This window comes from Oxyura jamaicensis, chromosome Z, assembly GCF_011077185.1.
Source record: "Oxyura jamaicensis isolate SHBP4307 breed ruddy duck chromosome Z, BPBGC_Ojam_1.0, whole genome shotgun sequence".
Lineage (NCBI taxonomy): Eukaryota > Metazoa > Chordata > Aves > Anseriformes > Anatidae > Oxyura > Oxyura jamaicensis.
In genome coordinates this window covers 81,972,734-81,999,313 of record NC_048926.1, presented here as the reverse complement: position 1 = coordinate 81,999,313, position 26,580 = coordinate 81,972,734, and the positions used below count along the sequence as shown (strand labels likewise).

Sequence of the window (26,580 nt, the reverse complement as noted above, 5' to 3'; positions counted from 1 at the left end):
GAAAAGGAAAAGAAAGAAAAAGGAAAAGGAAAAAGAAATGAAAAAGAAAAAAAGAAAGGAAGAAAAAAGAAAAAGTGGGCACATGCATAACCTGTTCTTGTTTTGCAGTGCAGTTGCTCTTAAGTGCTGAGTCACATGGCTGGTATGTGAAGCAAAAGGCGTGCTGGTTTGGTCCTGTCCTGTTGAAGAATTATTATCTGAAGAAATTTAACATATCATGGCATAGGGTGGTTAAAAGCATGATTTGTATTTTTAAAGAAATAAACTCCTTCTAGGAATAATGTTCGATGTTTTCATTGATCTTACGTGTGTTGAGCATCATCATGAAAACTGGGAGATTTTGTATCAGTTAGGTGTTATATTTACACTTATTTAATAGCTTTTATATATATCTATATTTAATAGCATTTATATATATTTACATTTATTTAATAGCATTTGCAGTGGCTCTGTGGGTTTCTATTAGAAACCCCAACCTGAGATGCAGCAAAGTTAAGGGAATTTATTACAGAATACACGAGTAATCCCCTGGACATCCCCAAACCCGGCCCTCTTGACACCGGATAAAAGTCCTTCCTTCCAATGCACTTGAAGGTTTGCTTTGTTTGTGCAGAGTAGCTTTATGAAGCTACTTATGGTGAGTACTTATTATGAAGCTATTTATGGTGAGCAATCCTCATATATATGTATATATATACGTGTGTGTATATATATATAAGCCTTTTGTGTTCATATTTGCTTGTTGGGCAAAAGGCAGTGTTTTCGTTTGGCTACACTGTTGAAGAGAGGACACCAAATTCATCTTTTGTGCTCGTATATGAATTTCAGTGTAGGGGCAGTGGGAATTGTTTTGGCCAGGCACCTGCTGCTTTGCTTGGCTTTGGCTAGTAATTTCCCGTCTTCTGTTCCTAGTCCGTGTTTGTCTTGTGAATTACATTTCCCGTCTTTATGTTTCTCCGAGTGTAATGATGTTCCCTGGGTGATGGAGTATTTGTTTAATTGAATACTGTTGCAGCTGAGAAGGGCTTGGAGTCATTTATCATGCTGGACTACCGACGCACTGGAATTTAGCATATTTCCTCTCGCTTTTGTAATTCTATTAGAAAATTCAAAGCAATTTCCTAGTGAAAATGCTACTGCTCAGCAGTACGTCAGCGTGCTCTGTGAGCCTCTGTCGCTACCTTATCCTGCAGACATTTTGCATCCACAGATTTTCCTTTCGCTGCTGTTGATACACATCAACCACGGGGTCAGCTGTTCCAGTGTGGAATAAGAACCAGGGCCATACATTTTGCACAAGGAAAGTCGCATTGAGCACGGTGGGAGGAAGGAAAATGCTGTGAGAAAGAGAAAAGAAACACACATATAAAATGAGTATTTATTTCTACTTCTCTGCCAATAAATCTCAATAAATCTCAATTTTGCATTTGTGTCACATTTATACATAATCTTTATCCAGATCTTTGTATCTGAGGGTGCCACATTTATACATAACACTATTATGAATATAAGTTTCTGAGTATTCTTCTTGAATGATTGTTTTATTATTATTATTATTATTATTATTATTTTCTGTTGTGAAGAGCTACATTGCTTACCCTGGTATTTTCTGAGGAGAGGCAAGGAGACGTGGTCCCCTCGTACCTTGTTCTGGGCATAGTCAAGTTGTTTGCACGGCAGTCTGTCTGCCACAGCTTATAGTTGCAGCTGGGACATCAGAGCTAAAAATACATGTAAAAATTCCGCATAAAATTACATAAAAAATGTATTCTGGAATGTGTTAAACAAGTAGAGCAGTTTGGAAAATCATCAAAACCCCCAAATACCAAATAACTAGATGTGAAATGCCATTTTCCTTACTACAGCTTTCTTTCTTTCTTTTTTCTTTTTTCTTTTTTCTTTTTTTTCATTTTTTCTTTTTTTTTCCTGGATTTGTTTTTGGTGGTTCCTTGTTCGTTTTGTTTCTTTGCTCGTTTGCTTTGGGTGCTCAAGCCTCCGAGCAGAAGGTGGTGCTGCGGTGGGACGGGACAGGCGTTCCTGGTGCCTCCCGCGGAGGGGAGTCCCGAGGTCTGCCTCTGAGGTTCCCCTTTCCCGAACAGAAACGAGGAGCCTGGATCTCACTCATGAAAACTTGGTGGACACAGATGCTGATTCATTTCGCTGCTAGTGCGAACTTCGCCAAAAATTGAGCTTTTGCAGAATTTTTGTGTTTTCCTGAAATGGGAGAGAGGTCCTGCAGGGGCGCCCCGGGCCAGTGGCCGTGAGGTGGTCACAGCGCAGCACCCCCAAGTCCCACCTCTCATGGGCCCAGCGCTCCGCTCCCAGCGGTGTGGATGCTGTGCTCCTGCCCCTTGTCCCTCGCCCACAGCTGCACATCCCCAGGGGTGTGCAGAGCTCAGTGGGGCACCAGGAAAACAGCCGAGACCAGCAAAATCTGCTGTACGTGTCAGGGAGATCCCATTGCATCATTGCTGCCTTGCTCACAGCAGGCTTTCTGCATACAGACTGTGACCTTTCCTTTTTTTTTTTTTTTTTTTAACTTTAATCTCAGTTTCAGGAATGAGCTGTGTCTGAGGCATTATCAGTGGGGAGGAGAAGGAAGCAAACCGTGTTTTGGGGAAGCTGTCCCTGGAGAGACAGCCTGTCCTTGTGCAACAAGGTGTCCCACCCTCTCCTGCTGAGCAGCACGCGTTACTCAGAGCTCAGACTTTGCTTCCTCCAGCAGCTTCTTCCCATGCCCCTGAAGGCTTCCACCTTGCCCTCTGAAAACAAGAATTCCCCAAACTGGCTTCACAGGTTGGGTGTTAGACAAGGCAGTGTTGGAAGTTGCTGGCTCGGGTGCAAGGAGCTACCAGCACCATGTGCCTGAACCCACCCATGAAATCTTGAAGATTTCGGGCTGTCCGAGCTGGGCTGGGAGCCCAGGGGTGGTGGGAGAGGTTCCTCAGTTCAGGTTTCCTCATGGCAGAAGAAAGACACGGTGAGGTGGGGATGTGCTAGGGACGTAACAGTCTCAAATGATGCTGGGGAGGCTTGGGCCAGGCGTTAGGAAGAATTTCTCCGTGGACGCTGTGGTCAAGGATTTAAACAGGCTGCCCAGTTGGGTGGTGGAGTCCCAGTCCCTGCTGCTATTTAAGCGATGTGTGGAGGTGGCACTAAGGGACCTGGGTTGGTGGTGGGACTCAGTAAACCTGACGATCTTGAAGTCCTTTTCCAACCTAGCTCATTCTATGATTCCACAGCTTCAGGTTGCTCTTGCAACTCCTTCCCCGCGACTCCTTCCCGGACTGTGCCCTTTGATGTTTGTGCTCTTTATTTTTAAGTGTAATAATCCTTTACAGCAATGAGGCACAGGCTGTCCTACTTTAAAATGATTTTGCATCCTCAAAAGGGAAGAAGAAAACATGCCGTATATACTAGAGATAGTCACACTGAGGATTTCTGTCTCACCCCTTTTTTTTTTTTTTGTGGTTATTTCTTTATTTCTTTCCTTATTTATTTATTTTGTTGTTGTTTGGTTATTATAGAGGGCTTCTCTTGTAGTGATTCTAGTATTACAGAGAAAATGACTTATTTTTAAATGTATCAGAAGGAAAATGCTGTGCCTTACCAGGGTGACAAGCGTTTTGCACACACAAATTAGAAGCATTTCAGACTGTGCTGTTGCGTCAAGTCTGGAACTGCTGTGAAGAGATGCTGTGTCACAGTATCACAGCAATAAACATCTTTAACGTGGAGATAATTATGGGGTACGATCAGCGGCTGCACCCACCTTTCACTCTTGGCTGGAATCAGCAGGAAAAAAAATATTCTGTACAATAAATGATGAAGGCTGAAGGGGTTTAATTACAATACTGCTTGCCCCAGTTGGTGGACATGTCCGCAGTCTGACCTGGTAGACAATACCCCTTGGCAGCCCGCACGGAGGACATCAGCCTGGCCTCAGTTTGGTTTTGCAGCAGATATCCATGTACATAGTCACCGAGATCTGGGGCTCGATCTGCAATTATCCCTGAGCAGCAGGGTACTCGCCATTGCACAAGGGACAATAACCCAGTGGCTAATTACAAATGGGCTTTCCAGCCTTCCGCGTGCCAAAGCTCCTGGTTTGCAGGCACCTTGGGGCTGGCGTGTGTCCGTGTTCCTCCCCTGCTTCCTCCCAGTGTTCCTGAAAAGTGAAGAAGCTGAGCCCTGCTTTCCCCGGGCTCACTGCCCCGAGGGGGCCCGGGGGGCACTGGGGGTCTCGGCTCCCTCTGGGCCAGCCCTCCCCTCCTGACTCAGCCCTCGGGGGATCTGGTTCTGCTCTTTGCGGGAGGTGGAAGCAGCAAATTCCAGTCCGTGTTTATTTCTTGCTTTCAGAATGAATCTTTGCCTAAAAGATTCTAAAGTAATCTTTAAAATGAGTTGTCCTATGGACTTACACTTTGCCAGGTACTCCCAGTAGTAGTCCGATTTCTTCCAGACACACAAGGCCGGGGGTGAGGTGTGAGGTTCATGCACAAACAGGAAGAGTTTTCTGATTACGAGAACCAATTAATGCATTAGGTGATTCAGCTCTTCCCCTTGGTCTACGGCGGGGCTGCATCATGCCAGGAAGTGCTGTTAGGTGGTGATGCGAGGGAGGCAGAGCAAGGTGTGCAAATATTTATCGGTGTGACTTTTCTGTTCAGGAGCTGTTGACAGGGGTAAATAATGATAAATAATCATGGAAAAAGCACCCTGCCAAGCGACCTGAGGATGCTCCTTTCGCTGCTCCCTCCTCCCCAGCCACTTCCACATGCTGAGTTGTTCCCACAGTATGCACCCCGGTTTGTGTCTCATTTGGATTTATTTTTATTTATTTTTATTTATTTTTTCCCCAAGATTTTGCCAAAGATTTTCTAAGGCCCAGGATTTTCACGCGAGACAGTTGCACTCGCAGTCCCCCAGGTGGCCATCATTTAAATTTTCTATTTTCCATTTATTTATCAATTTATTTCTATTTTTTTTTCCTGTTTTTGGTCCCAGCAGGTTGCTGGCAGAGGGCCTCCCTGTGCACAGCGGGCAGCTGGGGGCCTGCGCTCCTGGTGCCCGCTTTGAAGACCCGAGCACACGGAGCCCGGGGAAGACAGCAAGAAATTCAGCTCTTGGCCTCCAACCAACACACCGTGTCGTCTCTCTCCGAGGCAGCCTGGCCTGCTTTCTTTACTTTATTTTCTGGAAAAGGCCTGGCAGTCCCTTCCAGCAAGCGCTGGGTCACCGCCTCGCAACGCCTCTGGCCTGGGAGGCCTCAGGCAACTTCCACACAGACCCTGAGGTCCCGGGGCTGTGGGCCCAGCTCCCCCTTTTGAAAAGGAGAAACTTCACCCCTGCTACGGGCAAAAAGCAGCCCCAGCGTGGTCGGACAGGAGCGGGATCCTGCTCTGTGTGGGCAAAGCGAAGGGGCCGGGCGCTCCCGCACCCGGGCTTGGCAGGAGCGGCCTTGGGCAAAGGGACGGGGCCGCCGCTGAGCTGGCGGCCTGTCCGGGCCAAAGCGGGCCCGGGATGCTGATAGCATCTAGAAAAATGCACCACGTTTTCAGCTGAAGGTGTTTTTGTCCTCGCCTCGGTGTGATTTGTACCACGCCCGGCTCAGCCACGGCCTGAACACGCCGCAGGGTCCTGACACGGGGCTGGTCCTGCCCGCGGATCCTCGGGTAGGAGCAGGCTGAGCTTCGGGACACCCGGGGAGCACTGAACCTTTAGAGAGACCGCGCTCAGCTCGTCCCCCGTCACGAACAGCTGTAGATATCCCTACGGCAGTTTGCCCCGGTGAAACATGCAACCCCGCTCCTGGCTGCACTGAGCAAACACAGGAAAGGGGTAAATCCTAGCAGGGAGCCTGCCGGTTTTTGGCAACGTGGCTCAGACAGGCGAGCTAACCCGCTTCCACTCATGGCAGCAGGGGCTGCGACTTTTTAGAAGTCTTCTTGTGACCGTCTTTGTTTCGTTGCGCTCATCTCCTTTCTGCTCCGGTGTTCTCGCCCCGTGCTGTGTGCTTCTCAAAGTGCTTCATCCAGCAAGGAGAGAAACCTGACGTCTGCTCGGATGCCCTGCGAGACTGCAGCGAACTGGAGGTTTGCCACGGGGAAAAAAGGGAGTCTCCGTGACAGAGGGTGTCCCTCTGTGTCGATGCCTGGATGCCCCCTGGTTTGCCACCAAAAGCACCTTCTCATAACTGCTTTTTCAGTATTTGTCTTCTGCCGCTGAGGTGGGAGGGAAGGAAGGAAAAGCGTGGTGAGCCACTTCTGACCGTATCAGGCAGTTTGGGTTGAAAAATCTGGTTGTGTGGGCACCGGAATTAATGAAGTCCAACTTCCTACAGGTTCATCTTTTGTGGCTGGTTATCACTGGGGCATCTAAGAGGGGTGACTGATCTGATTAAAATTTTTCCTGCTGATGAAGGAATTTATTTTATTTTTTTCTTCCCACCAGGTTTTCCTTCTGAAACGCAGCGGGGCATGAGTTTGCTCTGCTGAGGTCAGCAGCTGACCGCGCTGTCAGCACAGATGGTATCAGTGCTGTGAATGCCCCAGGTGCTTTGTCAGAAGAAAACAATTCTTGAAACGGACGCTCTCTGGAGGGGAGGGTGACGCCTGTAACTAACCCCCCCTTGAGAAAGCGCAAGCGTGGAAAGGAGAGGAGACACGGGGAAGGGGCATCTTGCGTAAAGGTGCTCAGAAGGCCTGTGGATTACTGCCCACGTGTAATTATGCCCAAAATGTAATTATTAATGCTTTGTTATCAACACCGCTGTGGGGACTTAAAGAGTTAATGAAGAAATCCTATAAAATCAACCCTGAACGATAGATGGACCTTCTTTTTAGGAAGAAAAAGCACCCCGTATTTCTTGGAAATACTAGGGGAGAAAAATCCAATTTCAGGTTTTCCGTAATTAGCTGGGGATGGATGGGATCAAGTTAAAATAAAATCACGTGCGTACTCAGGTCTGCCTCTTCCTGCCACGCGATCGTGTTCGCTGTCCTTGGCAGGCATTTCCCCGTGACTCTCGCAGTTGCTCCTGAGCTTATTTCTCATGGCAATGCCCCATGAAAGCCTGAGAGGGATTCAGAGAGAGGCACTACTGGAAACGGCGTGAACGCAGCCTGTGCCTTCCCTCAGCTGCCAGGCCCAGGAGGAAAGCCAACACCCTGGAGTGCACTTGCTCTGAGGAACATCATCACCGAGAAGGCTGCTGGTGGCAGCTCACATAAAACAGCTTTTTCTGCCCCAGAACGCGAGCGTGAGCTGTCGACACGCAGGTCGTGGCCCCGTGGGAAGGAGGGCTGCTGGTTTTGTTGTTCTGTGCGTTTTTTCGTTCGGACATCGCTCTTCCAGCTACACCTCAGCCCGAAGCACATGGGCGTCCTCAGGAGACGGGGCCTGGAGAGATGCAGAGCCCTGGCCAGAAAGGAGCGGTGCTCTTGGCCTGCTTCCTGGTTGCTCCCTCTCAAGGTGCCTCCACAGCAGAAACACCCAGCAACAGAGGTGTGCTGTTTTGTCCACCAGAGAAAATTCACAGTGTAAAAACACGTCTCTGTGTGCTTCAGCACAACCGTGGCCTCTAATTCTGGCCCTCAGCTAATTCTATTAATTAATGTGGTCACAGGGAGATCAATGAACAAGCAGACTTCCAGCTGGCTGCGGCACAAGACAATTAACACAAGCCCTCTTTGAATCACATACGAGTGTGGTGTTGGCTATTGGGATCACCGTCCTCCTCTTCTGACTTTTCTCTCAGCAGCATTTCAGCTAAAACGCCTGCAAACGGCAAGGACAGAGTACTGTGTTTGCTTCCCTTGTTAGTGCCATGTCTTGATTTGTAGTGGAAGTGGGAAGAAAAGAGAAGAGAGGAGGAAATACCCGTAGCCAGCAAAAAAAAGAAAGCAAACATACCCTTCGTGCTTTGACACTGATATGAGAGGTGGTTTGGGAGAGCATCAGGAAAAGCAGAAGAGTAGATTCTGAGCAAATTGGTTCTTTAAAATGTGAACTGATGGCCAGTAAAAACTGCTTTTTTGTCAACAGCGGTTTGCTGAAACTGAAGAATAAATGCTGTGTTTCTGGAAGGCACTTGTGCTGCTCCGCTCATGGGCAGCTGCACCGACCAGGATTGTGCATCTTTCCAGATGATCTGAAGAACCTGCTTATGCCAGATGCTGGCATGGAAATCTCCCGTGCAGTAATCAGCCTGCTTGCCCACGGCGCTTGCCAGCAGGACTCCAAGCCTTTCAGAAAGACCGAGATAAAAGATTAGGAGATGTCTGCTCCCCACGCCCGTGCGGCTCCCGGCCCCTTTGCTGAGAGGTGCTGAGCGAGGAGCTCCCGGAGAGGCACCGCTGCCTTACTCAAGGCTTCAGAGGCCAGCATCCTGCGCCGTGGTGTTTCTCTCTCCGTAGCTCCCGCGTTTCCCTTATTTTACACCGTGAAGATTCCCTCCGCTCAGATCCCTGGCATGGCTGCAGAACGCCCCATTGGGCGCCCGGTGAGCGCACGACACTTTTGGTCTCGCTCCGGCTTGGCGCACGTGAAAGAATTTCACAAGCCCAGCAGGCGAGTGGCTCTGGCAGCAGCGCGTGCCTGATACGAGCCGTCGGACGTGTCACGCACGGGAGCAGGCGCCTGCAACGCCCAGCTCGATAGCTGCGAGCGGTGAGCGTGGGACGTGAGCAGCAGGCAGCGCGGCAGCGGTGGCCTGGGGTGTGCGCGGAGCTCCCGAGTCAGGAGGTACAGGTCTGGATGCCACCTGGGTGCTTTCGCTGGAAAAAACACGGCGTGTGGTCTGAAACACCGCCAGCTCATCCTGTGCTGTTCTGGCACTGCCCGGGATCCACACGGTGTGTGTAGGCTGGAGGCTGCAGGCAGTGTGTGTAGCCAGCAATCACACCGATTCTTTTCAACACCCAGTCACGCTCAGGTAACAAGAAAAAACAGCTGAAAGAGCCCGAGCCGTGGCAGCCCCACTCTCTGTGCAAGGCAGAGGAGCTCAGTTTCGTACATGAGATATGTACAGGGACCGTGGTGTCTTTTTACAGACGCACATGCGGCTTCCTGACGGCCTCACCAGCGTCTCACGATCTAGCTGTTTTCTGACCTGGCGTTAGGGTTGTTAACGGAGGTGCCTTCAGCATCTTAGAGCTGATGCCAGCTGATCCGCAGGCTGCAGCTCGGCATCCCGTCAGTGGCAGATCCAGAGCAGGAATCCCGGCTCCCCGGTGCGTTACGGAGCGCCAAGCCGAGGCGATGCTCCCGGGCTTGCTGCTGTACCAGAAGTCCTCCTGCATCAGGCTCCATCCGCGTGGAAAACGCGACTACGGCTCTACGTGTCATCAAAATCTAGGCTTTTCCGCATGGTAAATGTGACTTCCTGGGCTGGTGACTTTTCAAAGCGAGAGCTTCAGAAGCGTTGAGGTTTTAGGGTTTAGGGTTTCAAAGAGCGTGTGGTTTCTGGAGGGGTGTTGTCTTGTTTTCGGCTCGGTGACAAAATGACAGCCAGAAGTGCACCACATGTGCAGAATTTACACATCCAAAAAGCAGTTTAAGGGCACAGTGAAACGTGAGCCGGAGTAAAGATACCTGCTTCTAAACCCGTCACTCATGCATCAGTTTTGCGTTTGTAACCAACAATTGCCCGTGGGGAGCAACGCGAGCATCCCGTGCTAACAGCTACTGACCAGCATGCAAGCAAGGTCTAGAGCCTGAAATTCAGCCAGCAGCGAGGCCTGGGAGAACGCTGCCACCCCACCTGTGGCCATGCAGTGCTGGCAAAAAAAAGCCCCGTGGCCTTTGGCAGTTCTCCAGCCTCTCTATTGTTCTGGACACGAGTGGTTTGCGAGGATGGCGCGCTGCGCTCTGTAATGCAGAAGCAGAGACGGGAGTAGGAATAACAGCCGCTGGGATCTGGCACGTGAACATTTTGCTCTGTCAGGTTAGGAATTGCTCTCAGCATCACAAATAAGGATCAAGGGTCATCTCCAGCTGAGGAAAGGGAAGAGAAAGAGGCCAGACGTTGAGCCTGGGTGAAAGAGGGGAGACTAGCTGGAAGCAGAAGGCAGCTGGAGCAGGGTGCTCAGTCGAGGCTGGCACGATGCAGCTCCTGCTCTCCAATTTTCTCACCAATTTTCTCACTTCCGTGCCCCTCAGCAGCAGGACACGGTGGCAAGGTGACGGGCCACCCACACCCCAGGAGAGCCACCCCGAGACAAGGAGAGGCACACACCTCGGTGTTGCAAAGTCAACGTTTTATTGAACCTAAGTTGATGCAGAACAGAGGGGCAACAACGGCTCAAAAGTGTTCATTGACAAAACGCCCCAGGGTCTTTCACGTACAGTTTTAATACAGTTGGTACAGAAACGACTGAAAAAGTTTTGGAATACTCTCCAATTCAGCAAGGGGGATTCTCAGCCCTGCTGTAAAGCCTTCATGTTCCCAGATGCTGTCCTCCTTGAGACAACTCCATACCCTTGCCCAGAAGGCGGCTATGGAATTGCTGCCCACGTCCCTCTCCCCTCAGGTACACAAACAGAGGAAAGCAAAACTTATGGAAAGAGTCATACTTCAAAGCAGCCATAGATCTTCACATGAATCGACATTTACATATCTAGAAAGACCGGTTGTAACGCCACTATTTTAAAAAGGCTAACATATGAGCAAAGTTACAATATCGACACCTTAACCTGAATTCTGTTTAAAACCTGCTGAAGCAACTTTGCCTCTACCACTTACCCACGTGTTTCACAAAACACTTGCAAAATATTTTATTACTACTTTTTGGTAACTGACAAGGTCAAATGAAGGCTTGGAAGCCGTCAACAGCGATCTGCTTCCTGTGACAGTTTGGAGCTACTGTTTTGAGACAGTTTTCTTTGGGCATAGATCCCCTCCCCCAGACCATAGCAAGACTGGAACGCAGTCCTCCTCTGATCTTTTTTCAGTCGTCTGGACAGGCTGATGCCTCCCTCTTGACCACAGGTTTTTTTCAGGCCGCGGTGAGATGCAGCTTCCAGGCAGGAGCACATGCAGCCGCCCCTTCTCTACACCCACTGTTTGCTCTGGGCTTGCTGTAACCCCAGCCAGGACGACACCGTCCGCGGCGCTTGTTCCTCGCGGCGAGCCGGACGCTTGCGTGGGACAGGCGATTTGGTCACGGGCCCAGCTTCAGTGGGTTCTCTGCATCTGACGAACAGGAACGACAGCTCAAGGGAAACAAGAGATACGTATTGCAAAACAGTGCTGTAAATCTGCATAGGCTGTTGGGTAGACTTGCAAGGCTTAAGAAATGCTCAATGCAAATGGACAAAACCTTCAATTAAGGTCTTTACAGTAGCTTGTCAGGTCGCATGATGATACGCAGTGGACCTCTCAAGTACGTTAATCCCCAGCAACAGATACACAGGCTGTAAACCAGAAGATGCATGCAAATACAGATCAACCTTTTTTCTCGTAAAAGGAGAAAAATCGGTTAACGGCACTGGGTCTCAGTCACACAGTGGCAGCACTACAAATGGTAACAACGCAGCTGTAGAGCAGCACTGCACGTACCACAGTGGCAGCTGAAGTCAGATCTGTGCATACAGTTTAGATAAAGAGCACTGCCAGGGTGGGTCCCGATACCAGAAGCTTCCCCTTCTTTTAATCTGAGCAGCTGCCGTGTTTCTGGGTTGAAACGGAGCCGTCCAGTGCAGCCCCAGCGCAGTCAGCAGCCCCTGCACTCAGGGCGCTGCTGCGTGCGTGCTCAGGGCCAAGCTCCATCTCTGAGCCCAGGGGAACGCAGCTCTTGACGGGAAGCAAGAGGTCTCCCCTCCACTTTGCCATCTGAAATGTGCAGTGTAAGCCAAGGGACGCGGAGCCCACTTGGTCCCAAAATACGTGACATCAGTATAGTGTTCATGCAAGAGAAGGGAGGATGCCTCCTGCATGCTGCTTCGTCTTCAGAAATTGAAGGTATCTGAACCCACAAATTTAAGGCAAAAAAATCATATCCCCATTTACCTGAATGCATATTTTCTGGCAAATCTCAAACATTTTCTGGTTTACAGTGACACACAACATATTTTTTATTATTTTTTTTTTTGATTTTTTTTTTTATGCTGGAGATAAAGTTTATTAAAGACACTACCACAATTTTGGCAAATATTCCAAAACCAGATTTGTAAACATAATGCTTCCCTTTTCAATTGGCAGCATTTTGAAAAGACAAAAACAACAAAACAAACAAAGATTTTGCTCTATTTTGACCAGATAGCCTGTGTTTTCACATGACAAAGCAAGCAATAGTTTAAATCAAAATAAACCCAAAATTGCATGAAATGAAAGTTTGTGCTGTTTGGTGATCACAGTATTTCATAGTTAAATACACCTGTTTGTTACATTCCTGGCACCCAGGACAAAAATCTTTAAATATACATTTCATGTAGGCAATAGCTTCTTTGCATATCTCTCCTCAAAAAATACTTTATAGCAGTATATAAATAGGTAACCTACATGCTTAATTTTATATTCTTGCCCCAAAACTAAATATCTGTTTAATTTTTGTAAAGTATCAATTTTCCCAACATTAATAAAGCTGACAAACTATTGAAATGGAAATGTTTTCATCTTCCACAATAGAAGTAGCAATTTTATAGGAAAAAACCTACAGCAACACTCGTCAGTTGTTTTAACCTGAGCGTTTGGCCTACTTAGAGTAGCAGCTTTTTTTTTTTTTTTAGTTTTTATTCCCCATCACGCACGCTCACACCCGCACATTCTTGCACGCACACGGTACAGGCACACACTTTCAGACACTGGTAGGCCACGTAGTGCTTCCCAGGTGCTGCAGCGAAGTGGGAAGCGGTGTAGCTAATAGCTTAACTACACCAAATACACACAAGCAAACACCTTAAGGCAACCATTGCAATGGGGGGTTTGAGTCGCAGTGATGAGTTTCTGTTGTAACAAGTACGGGCTGTATATAGCACTTATATACAAGCCTCTGTAACCCTCCAAAACAACGTGATTTTTTTTTTTTAATTTTTTTTTGTGCAAATTTCTAAACCTTCTACCATTTAAGGCAAAGAGTTTGCATTAACAAGAAAGGTCAGAAAAATAGCCTTATATTTATCCAAAAGTACTTCAGTTTGTTACAATATTTTCTTAAAATGTGCACAACTTCATAGTAGATGTTGTGCTGGGATCCCAGCACCTACTAATAAGATGGATTTCGATGGACAAACATAAGTCTTGAAGAAAACAAGGGACCAGAAAAAGCAGCTTCAAATATGCATCAAGCAACACCACCAACAACAGAAGTAGTCAACTCAAGTATACTAATACTGAAACTTTTGTAATGCAAAAGTTCTAGCCTCTTAGAATCTTAGAGCAACTCATCTGGAATTTTAAATAAATAAGCTTTTGTTCATTCACATGTTGTGCTCCAAGCAGAAGACTAGTGCCATGACTCTGCTTGCCGTTGGTCAAATTCACCTATAAGTCTTTTAATATGAGACAGCTTGTTATGTAGATATTCACATCTATATTTCTCTTCATGGTAGTTGGGGCTAGACTGTAAAGATAAAAAGAAAATTAGGGCATGAAAATATTTCTGAGTTTAGTATTTCATGTCCTTTGCTTAAAAATGGCCTCAGGCCCATCTCAGCAATTTCTAACTCCCACAGACCTCGCGTTACACATACCTGCTGTATCTTTCGATACTCTTCTAGGACTTCCTCGTGAAGGATCTTCAAGAAAAAAAAGGTGAAGACAATAGTGAAGAACTTTTCACTGCTATTAGAAAATGCAACTACGTAAGGCAGTAAAAATGCAGTTTTATTCAAGATATTTTCTTATCCAAGAGCCATCCCTCCCCTGCACTGCAAAAAAAACAACCAGACCAACAAACCTAGGAAGCAGCCCCGATCTGCAATTAAACCTGTAAATAAGCACCAAGGAGCGAGTGTGCCTGAGGATTCCCTTTGTGAAGTCATTCGTGCCGCTGTAAAATACCTGCATTCACAGACAGCTCAGTTGGGTGGAGTCTTCAATTAAGGGCTACGCAACTCCTTGCAGGGTTTTGTGAAGCTACAGAAGTCAAGAGCTAGTGGCCACACAGAGTCAGGCCACGCATGTGAGTTCTGCGAGGTTTCTCCCATTTGCCTGACCGAGCAGTACCGACGACTTTAAAATACTCCTACTCACAAATACATTTGCCATCTGTCAAAAAAGCTTGTAAAAGGTAGCCGGGTACTACCAAGAACCCTCAGCATACACGCAGAATTAAAGAATACGAGGTATACTTGAAGAGAATAAAGGTACTGAACAGCTGAAGTTTGCATGTCCCAGTAATGTCATCCCCGGCTCAAAAACTGGAATGCTTTGTTTTTGGTACCCTTCTTTGCTGGAAGTTTCAGCTAGGGTTTGGGCCAACCACCTAGAAGCCGAGTATGTTTGCCGCCGTAGGTCCTTCTATGTACATGCAGTTAAATACGTATTCCTTCAAATAATGGAAAACAGCTGGTCAGCAGAGCCCGGGGATTATAGCTGCTGCTCTCCACGTTGCTGTGCTTCTCCCTCATCAGTACAGCAGCACGTCACGGGGACGCTGTGGGGCAAAGCCACAGCTGATCCGGTAACTCCGGCCATACGACCCGGCGCTTGGTCTCTCCTGAACACTGAACTTTGAAAACCGTGTCAGCAATTTAATGGATGACTATGCTGAAGCATCTGCCTGCGCTGAGAACGTGGACTTTTGGAAGAGATAAGAGAAAAAACAAGCGTGTGAGGTTTTATTCTACTTTACCTGATATTCCTTGGACCCCGGAGAAAGCTGTTTCCTTTGTGCATCAAGCTTCATGAATCTCCTGGTGATATTCTCCATCCGAGCATGCAGATTCCTGTATTCATCGTACTCGGCATTGAAGTCATCCTTGTAACTCTGGCGCTGCTCATACGAGACTATCGCTATGTATTTTCTAATGGAAAACAAACGAAAAACAAAAAACACAAGTGTGTAAGCGCACATCAAAGCCATTTCGCAGTACCAGGCAGACGCTGTGAGAAAAGGGTTAATTGCTGCACGCTGCCCTTCTTTACCTCCTCTGCCAGGAAAGAATTAACTGTTCTCCCAGAAGCTAGGAACCGACTGCTTTGTGTCTGCCTGGAGCTGCAAACACAGGCCCGGGCACTTGTGCAGGATGTACGAGGAGCAACAAGCTGATGACGTGACACAACACCCCCAGTGCTGTTTTGAGAAACTGCAGCTCCAGAAAAGAGCGAGGTCTCAGGGAGACGACAACAAAGGGCTGGAGCAAACCTAAGGCTGTCAATTCAAGTCAAGCTTTGGCTTTCCCTGTGTTCTCCCTGCAGATGTGAGCTGCTGCTCCCCACTCTCCCTGTGGAGCCTGACTTTGCTTACAGAGGGCATGTATTTTCTTCTTCTGCCCTAGTGCAAGGAGCTCCCTGCTCAGCCTGGCTGGTTTTCTGCCCCACTTGTTCGACTTGCCACACACCGGCATTGCCTGCACCCGGGCTTTTAAAAGGTGTCCTTCAAAAGCAACCAGCTCTGATGGACCCCTAAACCCTCTAGAGCTTATTTCCAGGGATGCTGCTGGTTATTTCCCTGAGCTCTCCTATAATCCAGGCTGGCAACTCTGCTGACCTTTTTGTGTTTATATCAAAAGCTTTAAACTCGACTAATTCCTAACCACTGTGGCCAAGACAAACACCTACCCTCACCTGCTCCACAGGGCCAGAAGCTAGAATTTAAATTTCAGTGGAGGTTTCTTGGCCGTCTCTAGGCCCCCGTTTTACAATTTTGTGGTGAAATTGGATATTTTGCCGTAGCTTCCTATTAATCAGTGGTCATTTACATGAAAGCTTTAGAAATAACTTTGACAGTTAATTCTGCTAGCTTGCATTTGTTGGTGCGTGTCTACAATTTACTTTGCAATGCTGGACTTTAAATTTGCTAATTTTCCCTCCCCACCTTCCCAGCTTAGATGTACTTTACATGTACTAAGTGGTGAAAACACAGGAAAGACGTTCAAACTTCATGTAATTAGTGATTTAGCATTCAAACTTCCTTCTGTATTGCCTCACCCCTAAACAGAAAGCAACACACGTTCGTATGCCTTTTCAGTTTGGTCTTCAGGAAGAGTGGAATTATTATTATTTTTTAATCTGCTGCAGCATATTAAAAATTGTTCTCAATACTTCTTCCCCCTCAGAACAATTAAGGGACAGCCTTGGATTTCAAAACTTACAGGCATTCAAATAGGGCAGCTGGCTGACTTAAATCAAAATGCAGTTTTAAGAGTAATGGCATGTTCCTTTAGAGGCAACTGTCATTTTAAAGGAATTCGTCATTACTGTAACGTTACATTTCGGTAATTTTTCAGCTGTAGCTAAACTATAGAGTTTTTACTGAGGAAGTTGAAAAATCACCTGTAAGTGGTATGACTCTTTATTATTGTTTTACTCACATGAAATAGTCTGGTAGTTCACTTGTCGATGAAGGAGGACCTGTGGAGTCAGTGAAATTTTCTTTAACTCCTGTGGAAAAGCAGAATGTTGATGCTCATGATAAACAGCTTTCTAACAGAGCCAAACAGTACCAACCTGACGGGCTGGAAAAAAAAATCCTGTAGAGTTTTACTCTCGCAGTAAATTACTGGCAATAAACTCTATGCGTTAATAACAGCGCTCACACGTCCTTCTCCAGAGTAGGCAGCGCCGGAGTTTACAGAAAGGGCATGGCTACTTTACTCCACAGGGTCTGCATGACCAAGCTATTACTCAGAGGTCGGTTTTCCTTATTTCAAGACATGGTGTGGCATCTGCACGGCAATTCAAATGAGGCAGCAACAGATGTGGTCGCACAATAGAACAGGGTTTGATAAATACCGACACCCAGGCTTCTGGGGATGGCAATAAAGAGAGCGGGAAGCTGAAGTTCTTTCCATGCCACGTTTTTGTCCCTCCTTCCCTACCCATTTTGGATATCCAAAGTGGGATTCAATTTCAGCACTCTTCTGGGCAGGAAAGTCAAGAGCACTGCATACGGGTTACTGGCATTCAGGCTTCAATAACCTGCAACAAAGACCTGTTCATCAATTAACGTGGCTATACCGGGGCTGAAAGTTATTTGCACTTGTAAATTGCTCTTTTGCTCGTTTAGATGCCATTGTGAAAACATAGCACATTCAACCTCCAGTCCTTCTTTTTAAAGAACCGTTTCAAGACACGTTTGTCTTTTTGACAGATAAGAAAAATAGCTGGAACAGGAAGTAAGGTTCAGCATCTTTGTAATCTGCCTTCTTTTCATTCGGGGTTTGTTGGGAAGCTAAAAAACATGCAGTCCTTTAGGGTAATTCTCTTTCATCACTGCTGTTTAAGCACAGTATTTCTGCCACGGCTCAGCCATTTTTACCAAGCTGTAAGCTATCTGAGCAAAGTCACAGGAAAAGAAGACTTACATGTGTTCTGCTGGATTCGTTTTAGTATTAAAACTATCACAGGATATAAGCAGGAAGTGTGGTAAAAAATAGCACAGGAATAAGAATAAAATTTGAGAAAAATGCCAACAGTAATATTAATAACCCCAGCATATAAAATACTATTTCTGTCAACAGTTTGGCTGTGAGCATTTCACTTCCAAAGGCTCAAGCATTATTTCTTTAGACGGCTAGACCCATCTGAAAGCTTCAACATAAGCATCAACGTGTAGGTGAATATGGATCCTGACTTCCCTAGCCGTTCGGAATTATGCTACTGGTATCTAGAGGGGCCCCCTGAATGCTCTGAAGATTCCTTTGGGCTGCGATAGGCAAGGGCCAAACCTGACTTCTGGTTTGCTGAAGTAGTAGGTTCTGTGGCTAAAATGGAGAGGAGCTTACAGCGCTGTTCAAACCAAAATGCTAAACCATTTTCCAGTTTACGTAGGTTTTAGACAACCCAACAAAAGGCAGAGTACCATGAACTTTTGTCTTGTAATACCTGATCAAATACATTTGTTTCTGATCCACGTCTTTCAGTGAATAGTGTGAAATACATGTATGTGACAAGCTTCTCTAATCATGATAGTAGAGCGCAGGCTTTAAAACCCGCTGATTGAAAAAGTAAATTTCAGTGAATTGTCAGTTTCATGGAAGTCAAGTTAAAAAAAAATCTGTTACTTGTGTTTATCTAGAACCTAGCCCTTCCTTTTAAAGGCTTACAGTCCAATACGAATCCATATCATATTTCTTTGTTCCAACCATTTCAGTAATGCAGTGAGAATTCTTAAAAAGTATGCCTAACTTTGGGTGAGGTTCCAGCAGAACAAGGTCAGCATCTGTTTTGGGGCTTTTCTTTTTAAAAAAAAAAAAACTAAAAGAAAATATAATGCAATGGCAGACCAAAAAAACATGATTTCCTAATTCATGATCATAAGTTTGGGGTAATGGGAAGGGACTTAATACAGAGCAAGTGGAGAAAACAGACCATTCACCTTTCCAGCCCCCGTTTTCACCAGCACCTTTTCACAACAGTTACCCATGTAATATTTAGGAAAAGCGGTGTATGGATACCTTCACCTGACTCCAGACTGGAGGGGTTTTTCAGCTTGGCAGTTTCTTCTTTTCTAAGGTCCTTCTCCTTCTTGCCTGCACTCCTAGCGTCCTGCTTTATTTGGTCCTTCTCCTTATGCTTTTTGGCCTTCTTCTTGGATTTTTTGTACAGCACCGTGCCGTTCTTGCCTGCCGGCACTGTATGATGCTCCAACAGACCGTCAGCGGGCGCTGGGGTTCCCGAGGGAGTCCGAGAGGTATATTTTTCTTGCTGGTCCTCGAAGATGCTACTGCTGTTTTGGCTGATGCTGTCTACGGGCAGATCTTGTGTCCCGCGCCCCTCGGGGGTGCTGGGGGAGCTGGAGCTGGCGGTCTGGGGCGGGTTGGAGGCAGGCGGGCGCGCGGTGGGCAGGGGCAGCGGGGCGGGCGCCGCGGCGGCGGGTGGTGGGGCCGGGGCTGCCTTCTCGCTGGGGGCAGGAGGTTGGGTGCCAAAGGACGGCTGGACTCGGCTGGTGAGGTGAGAGATCCTCGGCTTCTTGTTCATCAGGGGGTCGATGAAGTCAGAATCCAAGAGGCGTTTCTGAAAAATAAGGTGGATTACCGGTTTTGCTGCCGGTCCGGGCAAAAGCATCTCAGACTGTTCTTGAACACACATCCCACAGCTAAAATGACGACTGCCAAGCAAGGAATTGATGCAGCTGAACACGCAGCTTGTTTACGCTTAGCTTTTAATCTTACGGCTTTGCAAGTCTTCGCCCAAGCCTACAGCTAAGGCTGCAGAAGGCTGCAGCCAGACGAGGAGGTCAGGTCCCCGTGCGCCGAGGGTGTCCTGCAGCTGCCACACCTCCTGGCTGACCACGGCAGCTCCGAGCAGCACTAAAATATCTTAACCATGAGAGACCTCAAGTCCTCTCCCGTTTATCCTTATGCGCACACAAGCTCACATAACCAAATTCCTTCAAGTTCTGATTGCACTTACTCACGTGCAGTTTCAGTCGCAGAAAGAGTTGTGCTTTTCCGTAAAGCAATGTGTTTTAGATGTTTTATATGTGCTTTTTAAGCACCTTCTGAAGAGTGTGTATTGTCCTGTTTCACTTTTTAGAGGAACAGGACATCAGCGTGTTAAGTTTGAAAAGGCTGGGAGAAGGCTGACGTACCTCCCGCTGATGCAGACCTGCCCTTTACCCTGCACCATAACGAGTATTTAAACGACGCCAGGAAGAAGAAAAACGTTCCCTCAAACAGGTAAATCGCTATTGTAATTTGTCCTTACTCTAGACTTTTCTGAGCATTATATGTAAAGAGCAGCACAAGGATGTTCGTGCGGGTTTCGTGTATTTTGAGTACCGTTTCACAAAGAACCTTGAATGCATGCAACTGTGTAAAAAATACTCATATTAATACATGCAAACCGTGTATGTATGATTTTCAGAAGACCTTCCCACACACCAACTTACTCAAGTTGTGTGTCAATACAAAACTATTAAGTATTTAATCAGAAAGCATGCGACTGTAACAATAACGGGCAGCCAAGGAGTTCAGCCTCTCCAGGCAAGCTTAGCTCCTGCAAGGTCAACGTGCCACTGACAGCGACATGCTAGGCTGATGCCTCAGCTATTCAAACACTAGATGGATCGCTTCGGTGAGATCTAGGCTTATTTACAAGATAACACGTGTTCAGGAACTGTTTTTTTCCCCTGAGGATTTTAATAAACATAGCAGCTCTTGAGCTATCTGAGCATAAGGTCTAAAGTCTTTGACAGTGCAACCATCTTAAAAAAAAAATGTAATTGCCCAAGTACAAGTAAGTGCTTCAGTTTTTCGTATGATAAAGGCAATACTAGTGCTTTGCATTACAGCTTTTACTCCAATATGAAAGCCAGTTAAATCATAACACATTGTAAATAACGTTAAAAAGCCACAAAGTACCTGGGAAGGAGAAGATGATGCAGCATCTTTATTAGAAGTTACAGGAGATTCCAAATGACTGGTGCTGGTGGTATTCTGAGATGAATTTACTCTTCTGCAAGGATTACCCATATTTCAGGTTACAAGGCAAAAACATCCACGTCATAATTCTTTCATTACTGGGAAAGCACACACTCCTCATTTCCCAGACGGAAGTTTCTACAACTTATTTTCCTTCCCCTAGAGGCTGAACTTACCTGGAAAGTATTAATTCCAATGACTGTTTATCAACTTCATTGTATCCAGGCCAGTCTTTCTGAATGTCTTTAAATACATAATCCTTCAGAGTGTACGAGTTATCCTTGGGATTCAAGTTGGCTACCTACAGGCAGACATCAATAAAAGAAAATGAAAGTTCATTATACTTGAGCACAAGCCACAGTGGTACAGCAGAGCTAAATCATCACGGAAAACAAACTCGAGCACGAGTTTCTAGGTTTGAGAGGTGAATATCGAAGTCGTTCTCATGTAACGAGCACAGATCCTCAGAAACATGGTCCATTTTGGATATATGAAACATACGAAAATCTCTCTGCACCACGTAACGCTGTTTATGTAACGAAAGGCTTACAGATGAAAAAAGGTAACCGTGGTCATATCTAACAATTTCTACTTTAAAACCTAGATTTCGTGCTGAAGGAGAGATGTACAGACGCACTCTTCCTCTTGCAGACAGAGGGTTCGTTGCAGCAAGTCACTGTCGTGAGAAAGTCGCGTGCCTCTGCAAGTAAGGTGCTAAAATATCTTCCCTAAGAAAAACGCAAAGTATACTCAAGAAGTTCAAGCTAACTAGCAAAGCCTCAGGACCACTGCCACCCAAAGGGCTGTTTCAGACTTCCTCCTCTGACACCTGCTCCAGATTTCTGAGAAAACATCAAAGAAAAACAGCATTGCTCCGTTTGCCTGATACAAAATGTTCAATCTCTGTGTAAGCTGCTTTCACTATTTTCTTCAGCCCAAAATTTACTAAAAGGTGTAGATGCTGACGCTCAAAGAAAAAGGATTTAAATGTGTTAGTGGATTAAGCATGCTTTATTTTCTGATGTACTTCCTGACATATTCTCAGACCTGAGTTTATTTTTTTATTCTTTAATGCACTATAAATAAATGCTACTAATTTGTGTCTGTGTGCGAGTGTCCCCTCCTTAAAAATAACTACAAGTACCCAAGACACCCAGAAACTAAACCATTTGTTAAAAAATGAATTAAAGCTGTATTTTCAGGGAATGAAATCTGTGAATGTTAGATCTCAGCAAGTTCAGGCTCCAGATAATAGATTCCTCTAAAACTGATTACAAAAGTAAGAAAAATTTGAGCAAGGGTTTTCACGGTGTAGTGCTGCTAACACGATCACTTTTGGATGTGAACTAGTACCTTCAGGCAATTCACCCTACATACAGGAAAGAGACTCTAAAAGTCTCTTGTAAACGTTGCCAAAAATAATGGGATAGGAGAGCTTTTTTTTTAGTCTATAGAGCTGCGCTTCTGGACTTTTAAAATCAACCTAAAATATAAAACTGACTATTTAAATTCATATATGCAGCTTTTGTTAAACTGCACATCTTCAAGGTCAAAAACTACCACTGCTTTGGGCAAACCAAGCAAGAATACTTTACGCATTTGAGCAGCCAGTGATAAAATTCAGTGTAGGAACAACCAAAAGTACATAAATGTTAAATTTTACTCACTGTAGTCGTTTTCAAAACTACCCTAGATAGACAGAAAATGCTCCCAGCTTACGCTCGCATATACTTGCATAACTCAGTCACAGTCTACGGGCACCAGTGGTATTAAAAACTAAAGTCAGCATCCACTGCGTATTATTGTATCCTAATGAGCCTTCTCAGAACTGTTTGAGTAGAAAATTGGTGTCACTCCTGCCCACAGGATTTACAAGTTTCACCTTGTAAAGCACTGTAGGCTTACTGGTGGTTTTGATGAAAATGAGGAAGAAACACAAGCAGAACTTAACTCCGAGGAGCTACTGCATAAGAAAAAAGCCTGCAAGAATGATAAAGGCAGAATTCGTACGACAGCAAAGAAAACCTTTGCTCCAATGAGGGCCGCTGCCTTTCTCATTTACTTGTGGCTGAGACAGCCCTCAACGATCGCAGGTCGAACAGGTCACAAGAGGAGCCAACATACCGTGCACAGGCCACCAACTGCACGCACGTGACTGACTTCTCCCCATAAACTCATCACAACAAATATTAAGTACTGTGATGATCCATTTCAAGCAATGGAGAGAAAGTGAAGTCAGCTCCTCTCAATTAGCTGCTTCAGCAGTCCAAGCAACAGAGAAGTGTGGGGAAAAAAGGCAGTAGGAGCAACAAAGCTAGGAAAAAAAAGGGAATTGCTGCCTGCCGTCCTAGAAAAACAAAACTACCCCCCAGATCATTCAGTCTTTCCTTCCATCGCTTTGGCTTGCATTTTGAGGACCCTTCATAGTGTCTCTTGAAACACTTAAAACGCTGAGAAGGTTTTAAGGTGTTTACTTAAGGTGTTTATTACTTTTCTCATTTAAATAGGGGAGTAACATACCCCTAAATGATGATTAAAAGAACAGCAGGAGGAAAAAAAAACCACTGGCAACCATGATCTGACCTGCTGCAGGATAGCTGCAAGGGAATTCTTGTCCTTCTGGTTGACACCATCTCTCTGCAAGCGAGCAAGTAACTCTGGTTTCTTGTAAGCCTTCAGTGCCAGTAAGTGAATCACCCTGTCCCTGTACGGCCGCTGAGAAACAGTATTGTTTGCGTGAGCCTTCCGTATTGTGTTTGCTGGGTTTATGGGTGTCGACCTCTTCCTCTCAGGCGCGGCATCTGGAACGCTTTGTGGTGCTTTTCTGATCTGTACTCTTTTTCCTAAATTAAGGATAAAATGAAAAAAAAAAAAAAAAAAGTGTTAGCAGGGATGTTCAAAGTAGCCAAGGAAATTGATTTAAAGGAGATTTCTAAAAACATATTGACATTTTAAGATCTGCTGGTACATTCAGAGAGTAAAGATGCATCAGCTTCAGAATTAAAATATTATTCACTACAATAAAAATCAGGTAAATGAGCGATAGGAATATTCAAACACTCATTTATATAGGTGCTGCTTTTATTATTTTTTCAGTTTTTAAGCTCAAGCACCGAAGAGTGCCCAGGAAAACAAGTCTACAGAAAGCATTGCACCACTGCTTAAAGAAACTACCAGCACTTGGTGTTCATCACCTGAGTTACTCATTCTAAACAGAAATCTTCCCCCCCTCTTACTACATAAGCCCAGATCCACGTCATCAAGTTTGGCAGACAACAATATATCAAGAACCCAACAGTTCTTGGGACCATGCCAGAGAAGGTTAAAGAGAAAGCCTGCTCAGCAATTTGGATCAAACCACAAAGAGGCACGTTTCTCAGCTGGAGGAACAATGCGAGTGCTTGCAAACAGTGCACCCGTAACAGCGCCCAACCTGGACCTGAGCTTTCCAGAAAAAGCCCCCAACTTCTCGGTTTTTAAATAACGCCTGCTATGGAACAGAAAGGAAATACAGAATTATTGTAGTAAAAAATGTCGTGATCCACCAAAGGACGTGAGGCACTTTTCCGAAGCTAACAAGGGCTGCTTGGTGCATGAGGGAGGCTAGTGAGTATGTGTCAGAACATCCGAGGCTCCACCTCTCCTCCATCAGACATGCTTGGAATTCAGGAAATTTCTGGAGTCCCAGGGGAGAGACCAGTGCGTAGCTGTGCTTATTACTGCTACCCCCAGGAACTGTAAAAAGGCACCTTTGTGATCTTTCTGCCCTTGCACTTTGCCCTTCTGCTTGTCAAGAAGGAACCCAACCACACCAACACACGTGGCTGCGTTTTCAGAGCGGCGTGAGCTTGCCGGTTGCCTGCTGAATGCGCTGCAAAGGTGGTGACAAGGAAAAACAAATTTAGACGCGCGCCTCCTGGCACAGCGGAAGCAGCATTCAGACAAGCACCTGCCTAAGTCGCATCTCTGAACCGCTTAGAAACAACCAGCCAGAAACGCAGCCACCCATTACCACGGGTGACAACCCCAGCTCCCCACCTGGACCGTACGCAGCACGCTGAAAGCCACCCTCTCTGCTCCAGCAGCACCCAGCCTGTCCGAGCTGGGCTTTGCCCGTGCCAGCCTGAAACAGGAGCACCCCCAGACCCCGTCACTCTGCCCCATCCTCAGCCCCCATTTACCTACAGCGTGTGCTCGGGGTGTGTTTAAGCAGGTACGTGCAGGCAGAACCGTGGTTCTCCGAGCAGAAGGTGCTGCAGCTCCCAGCCTGCACAACCCGCCCCGTGCCCCGCGGCGTGCAGGCTGCCCGTGCGTCGCCGCGCACTCCTAGGAAGGCTCTGCAGGCGCAGGAGGCAAGCATCGTCGCGCTCCTGGGGGAACCGTGCAGTGCGCTAACACACGGTGCCACCCGAGAGCTGTTTGTTCTGGGCACAGCCACGAAATCCCGGCAGATGCCAGCGTTATTTGGCCTGAGAGCTGTTTTTGTTTTTTGTTTTTTAACACAGTCTGACGGTCACTGTTGTTTATTCATGGTGAAGACAAAATAAATCTAATTAGCATCAGCATGTGTGAGAAGCAAACCTTTCCAAAGCCAGGTTATGAATTTGCACCAGCAGCGTTGCTTTTTTTTACATTACAAATTCCGGTGATGGTTTAGGGCAGCATTTAGGTATTCGAGAGTGCTGTTACGAAACAGAAACATTAGCTCCTAAAACAGAGAACCTAAGTGCATGGGAAGTTAAAAACCCTCAGCTCAACAGTCAAAATTTCAACCAGCCCAGCAATATGGGAACAAGGAAGGAAAGGCTGGCAGGCTTTTGGGAGGGTAAAAAAAAAAAAAAAAGAAAAAGGCTAACTTCTGAATGCAGCAACAGGAGATTTTAAATCTGTCATGTGAGAGCGAGCCACCTAGAGCTAAGACTTGCCAACAGTACGCCAGAAGAAACAGTTACTGCATCGGAAAACTTAGAGACATCTAGTAGAAAAACGAAATACAACCATACCTAAATATGGTCCACCAGGCTTAATAACCTTTGCACTTCGATTGCGTGATTCCTCTTCTGCTTGGGTCATGCGCTCTCTGGTCATCTGATAGGAATCATTTGTTGCACATACTGTAATTTTATTCTGTACAAATCCCAGGCAACTCAGTTGCAAGGCTCCAGAACTACAAAAACATTGAAAAAAAATGAGCCCAAGCACTCTTTCAAGTCCAGAAGTATGGTTGTATTAGAAGCTTAAAAACCTGTGGTAACAGGCAGGGGAAAATGCTTTTCACTCCTGACATGTTCCAAATAACCTCTGCACACCCGACACCCAAATTTCATCCATGTTACCTGTCAGTGTAATCACAACGTTCTCACATAACCACGTTTGAGGGGCGAGCTCACCATAGTATGAGTGGCTGTACTAAAAACTACGGCAAACTACTCCCATTACTACGTGAGCTAAGGTCGTGACACAGGCGTCCTAACGACGTGCGCATTACGCCTCAGAGGCTTTCTGAGTAATGCTCAGCGCCTCGTTTAGCACGTATTTGAAAGCGGCTTCCTCTGCCTGCCCGGGTCTGGCACCCCGCTCGTGACTGCCCAAGGGTCCCCAGGGTTCGGGGAAGCAAAGCCAGACCTCCCCTCACAGCCTGCACGCGAGCGGCCACCCCGAACGGCTTCCTTCAGAGGTTCTCCTCCTTTTTTGCTGGCCCCGTGCATTTGGCAGCAAGGAGCAGTGCTGTTGGTGTAACGCTGGGGATTTGGATTTTAGAAGGGACGCCTGAAACACGCCCTGCACAGCAGAACAAATGGGAGGGCAGGCACGTTGTCTGCTCGGTAAAGCTCAGACGGGCGTCAGGTTTCTGAAGGGGCCCGGTCCTCTGGGATGCAAGTGCCCTGTGTTCGTACCGGCCGCCGACATCGGCAGCGGCTCTGGCAGAAGCTGCAAAATAGGTGAGGAGCAGCTTTTCCCCAGAGCCGTCTTCTCGTTTCCCCTGGATCAGGTTAAAGGCACTCACACGCATCCAGACGAGCATGCCCGCGGCCTAACAGCAACTTAAAT

At 46.5% G+C, this 26,580-nt stretch overlaps 1 protein-coding gene across 1 annotated transcript in view; it reads right to left on the bottom strand.

Moving 5' to 3' along the window:
* Positions 1-12,094: 12,094 nt before the first annotated feature.
* The window catches only part of ELL2 (elongation factor for RNA polymerase II 2), a 28,361-nt gene continuing 13,875 nt past the window's right edge, over positions 12,095-26,580 (bottom strand). Inside the window, exons 3-11 of the mRNA XM_035310804.1 lie at positions 25,533-25,696; positions 23,113-23,372; positions 20,706-20,830; positions 20,470-20,563; positions 18,562-19,120; positions 16,477-16,546; positions 14,796-14,967; positions 13,693-13,737; positions 12,095-13,562 (exon numbers count right to left, since the gene is read on the bottom strand). Coding sequence (XP_035166695.1) covers positions 13,446-13,562; positions 13,693-13,737; positions 14,796-14,967; positions 16,477-16,546; positions 18,562-19,120; positions 20,470-20,563; positions 20,706-20,830; positions 23,113-23,372; positions 25,533-25,696 — 1,606 coding nt within the window. The 3' untranslated portion in view covers positions 12,095-13,445. The remainder of the gene's footprint in view (positions 13,563-13,692; positions 13,738-14,795; positions 14,968-16,476; positions 16,547-18,561; positions 19,121-20,469; positions 20,564-20,705; positions 20,831-23,112; positions 23,373-25,532; positions 25,697-26,580) is intronic.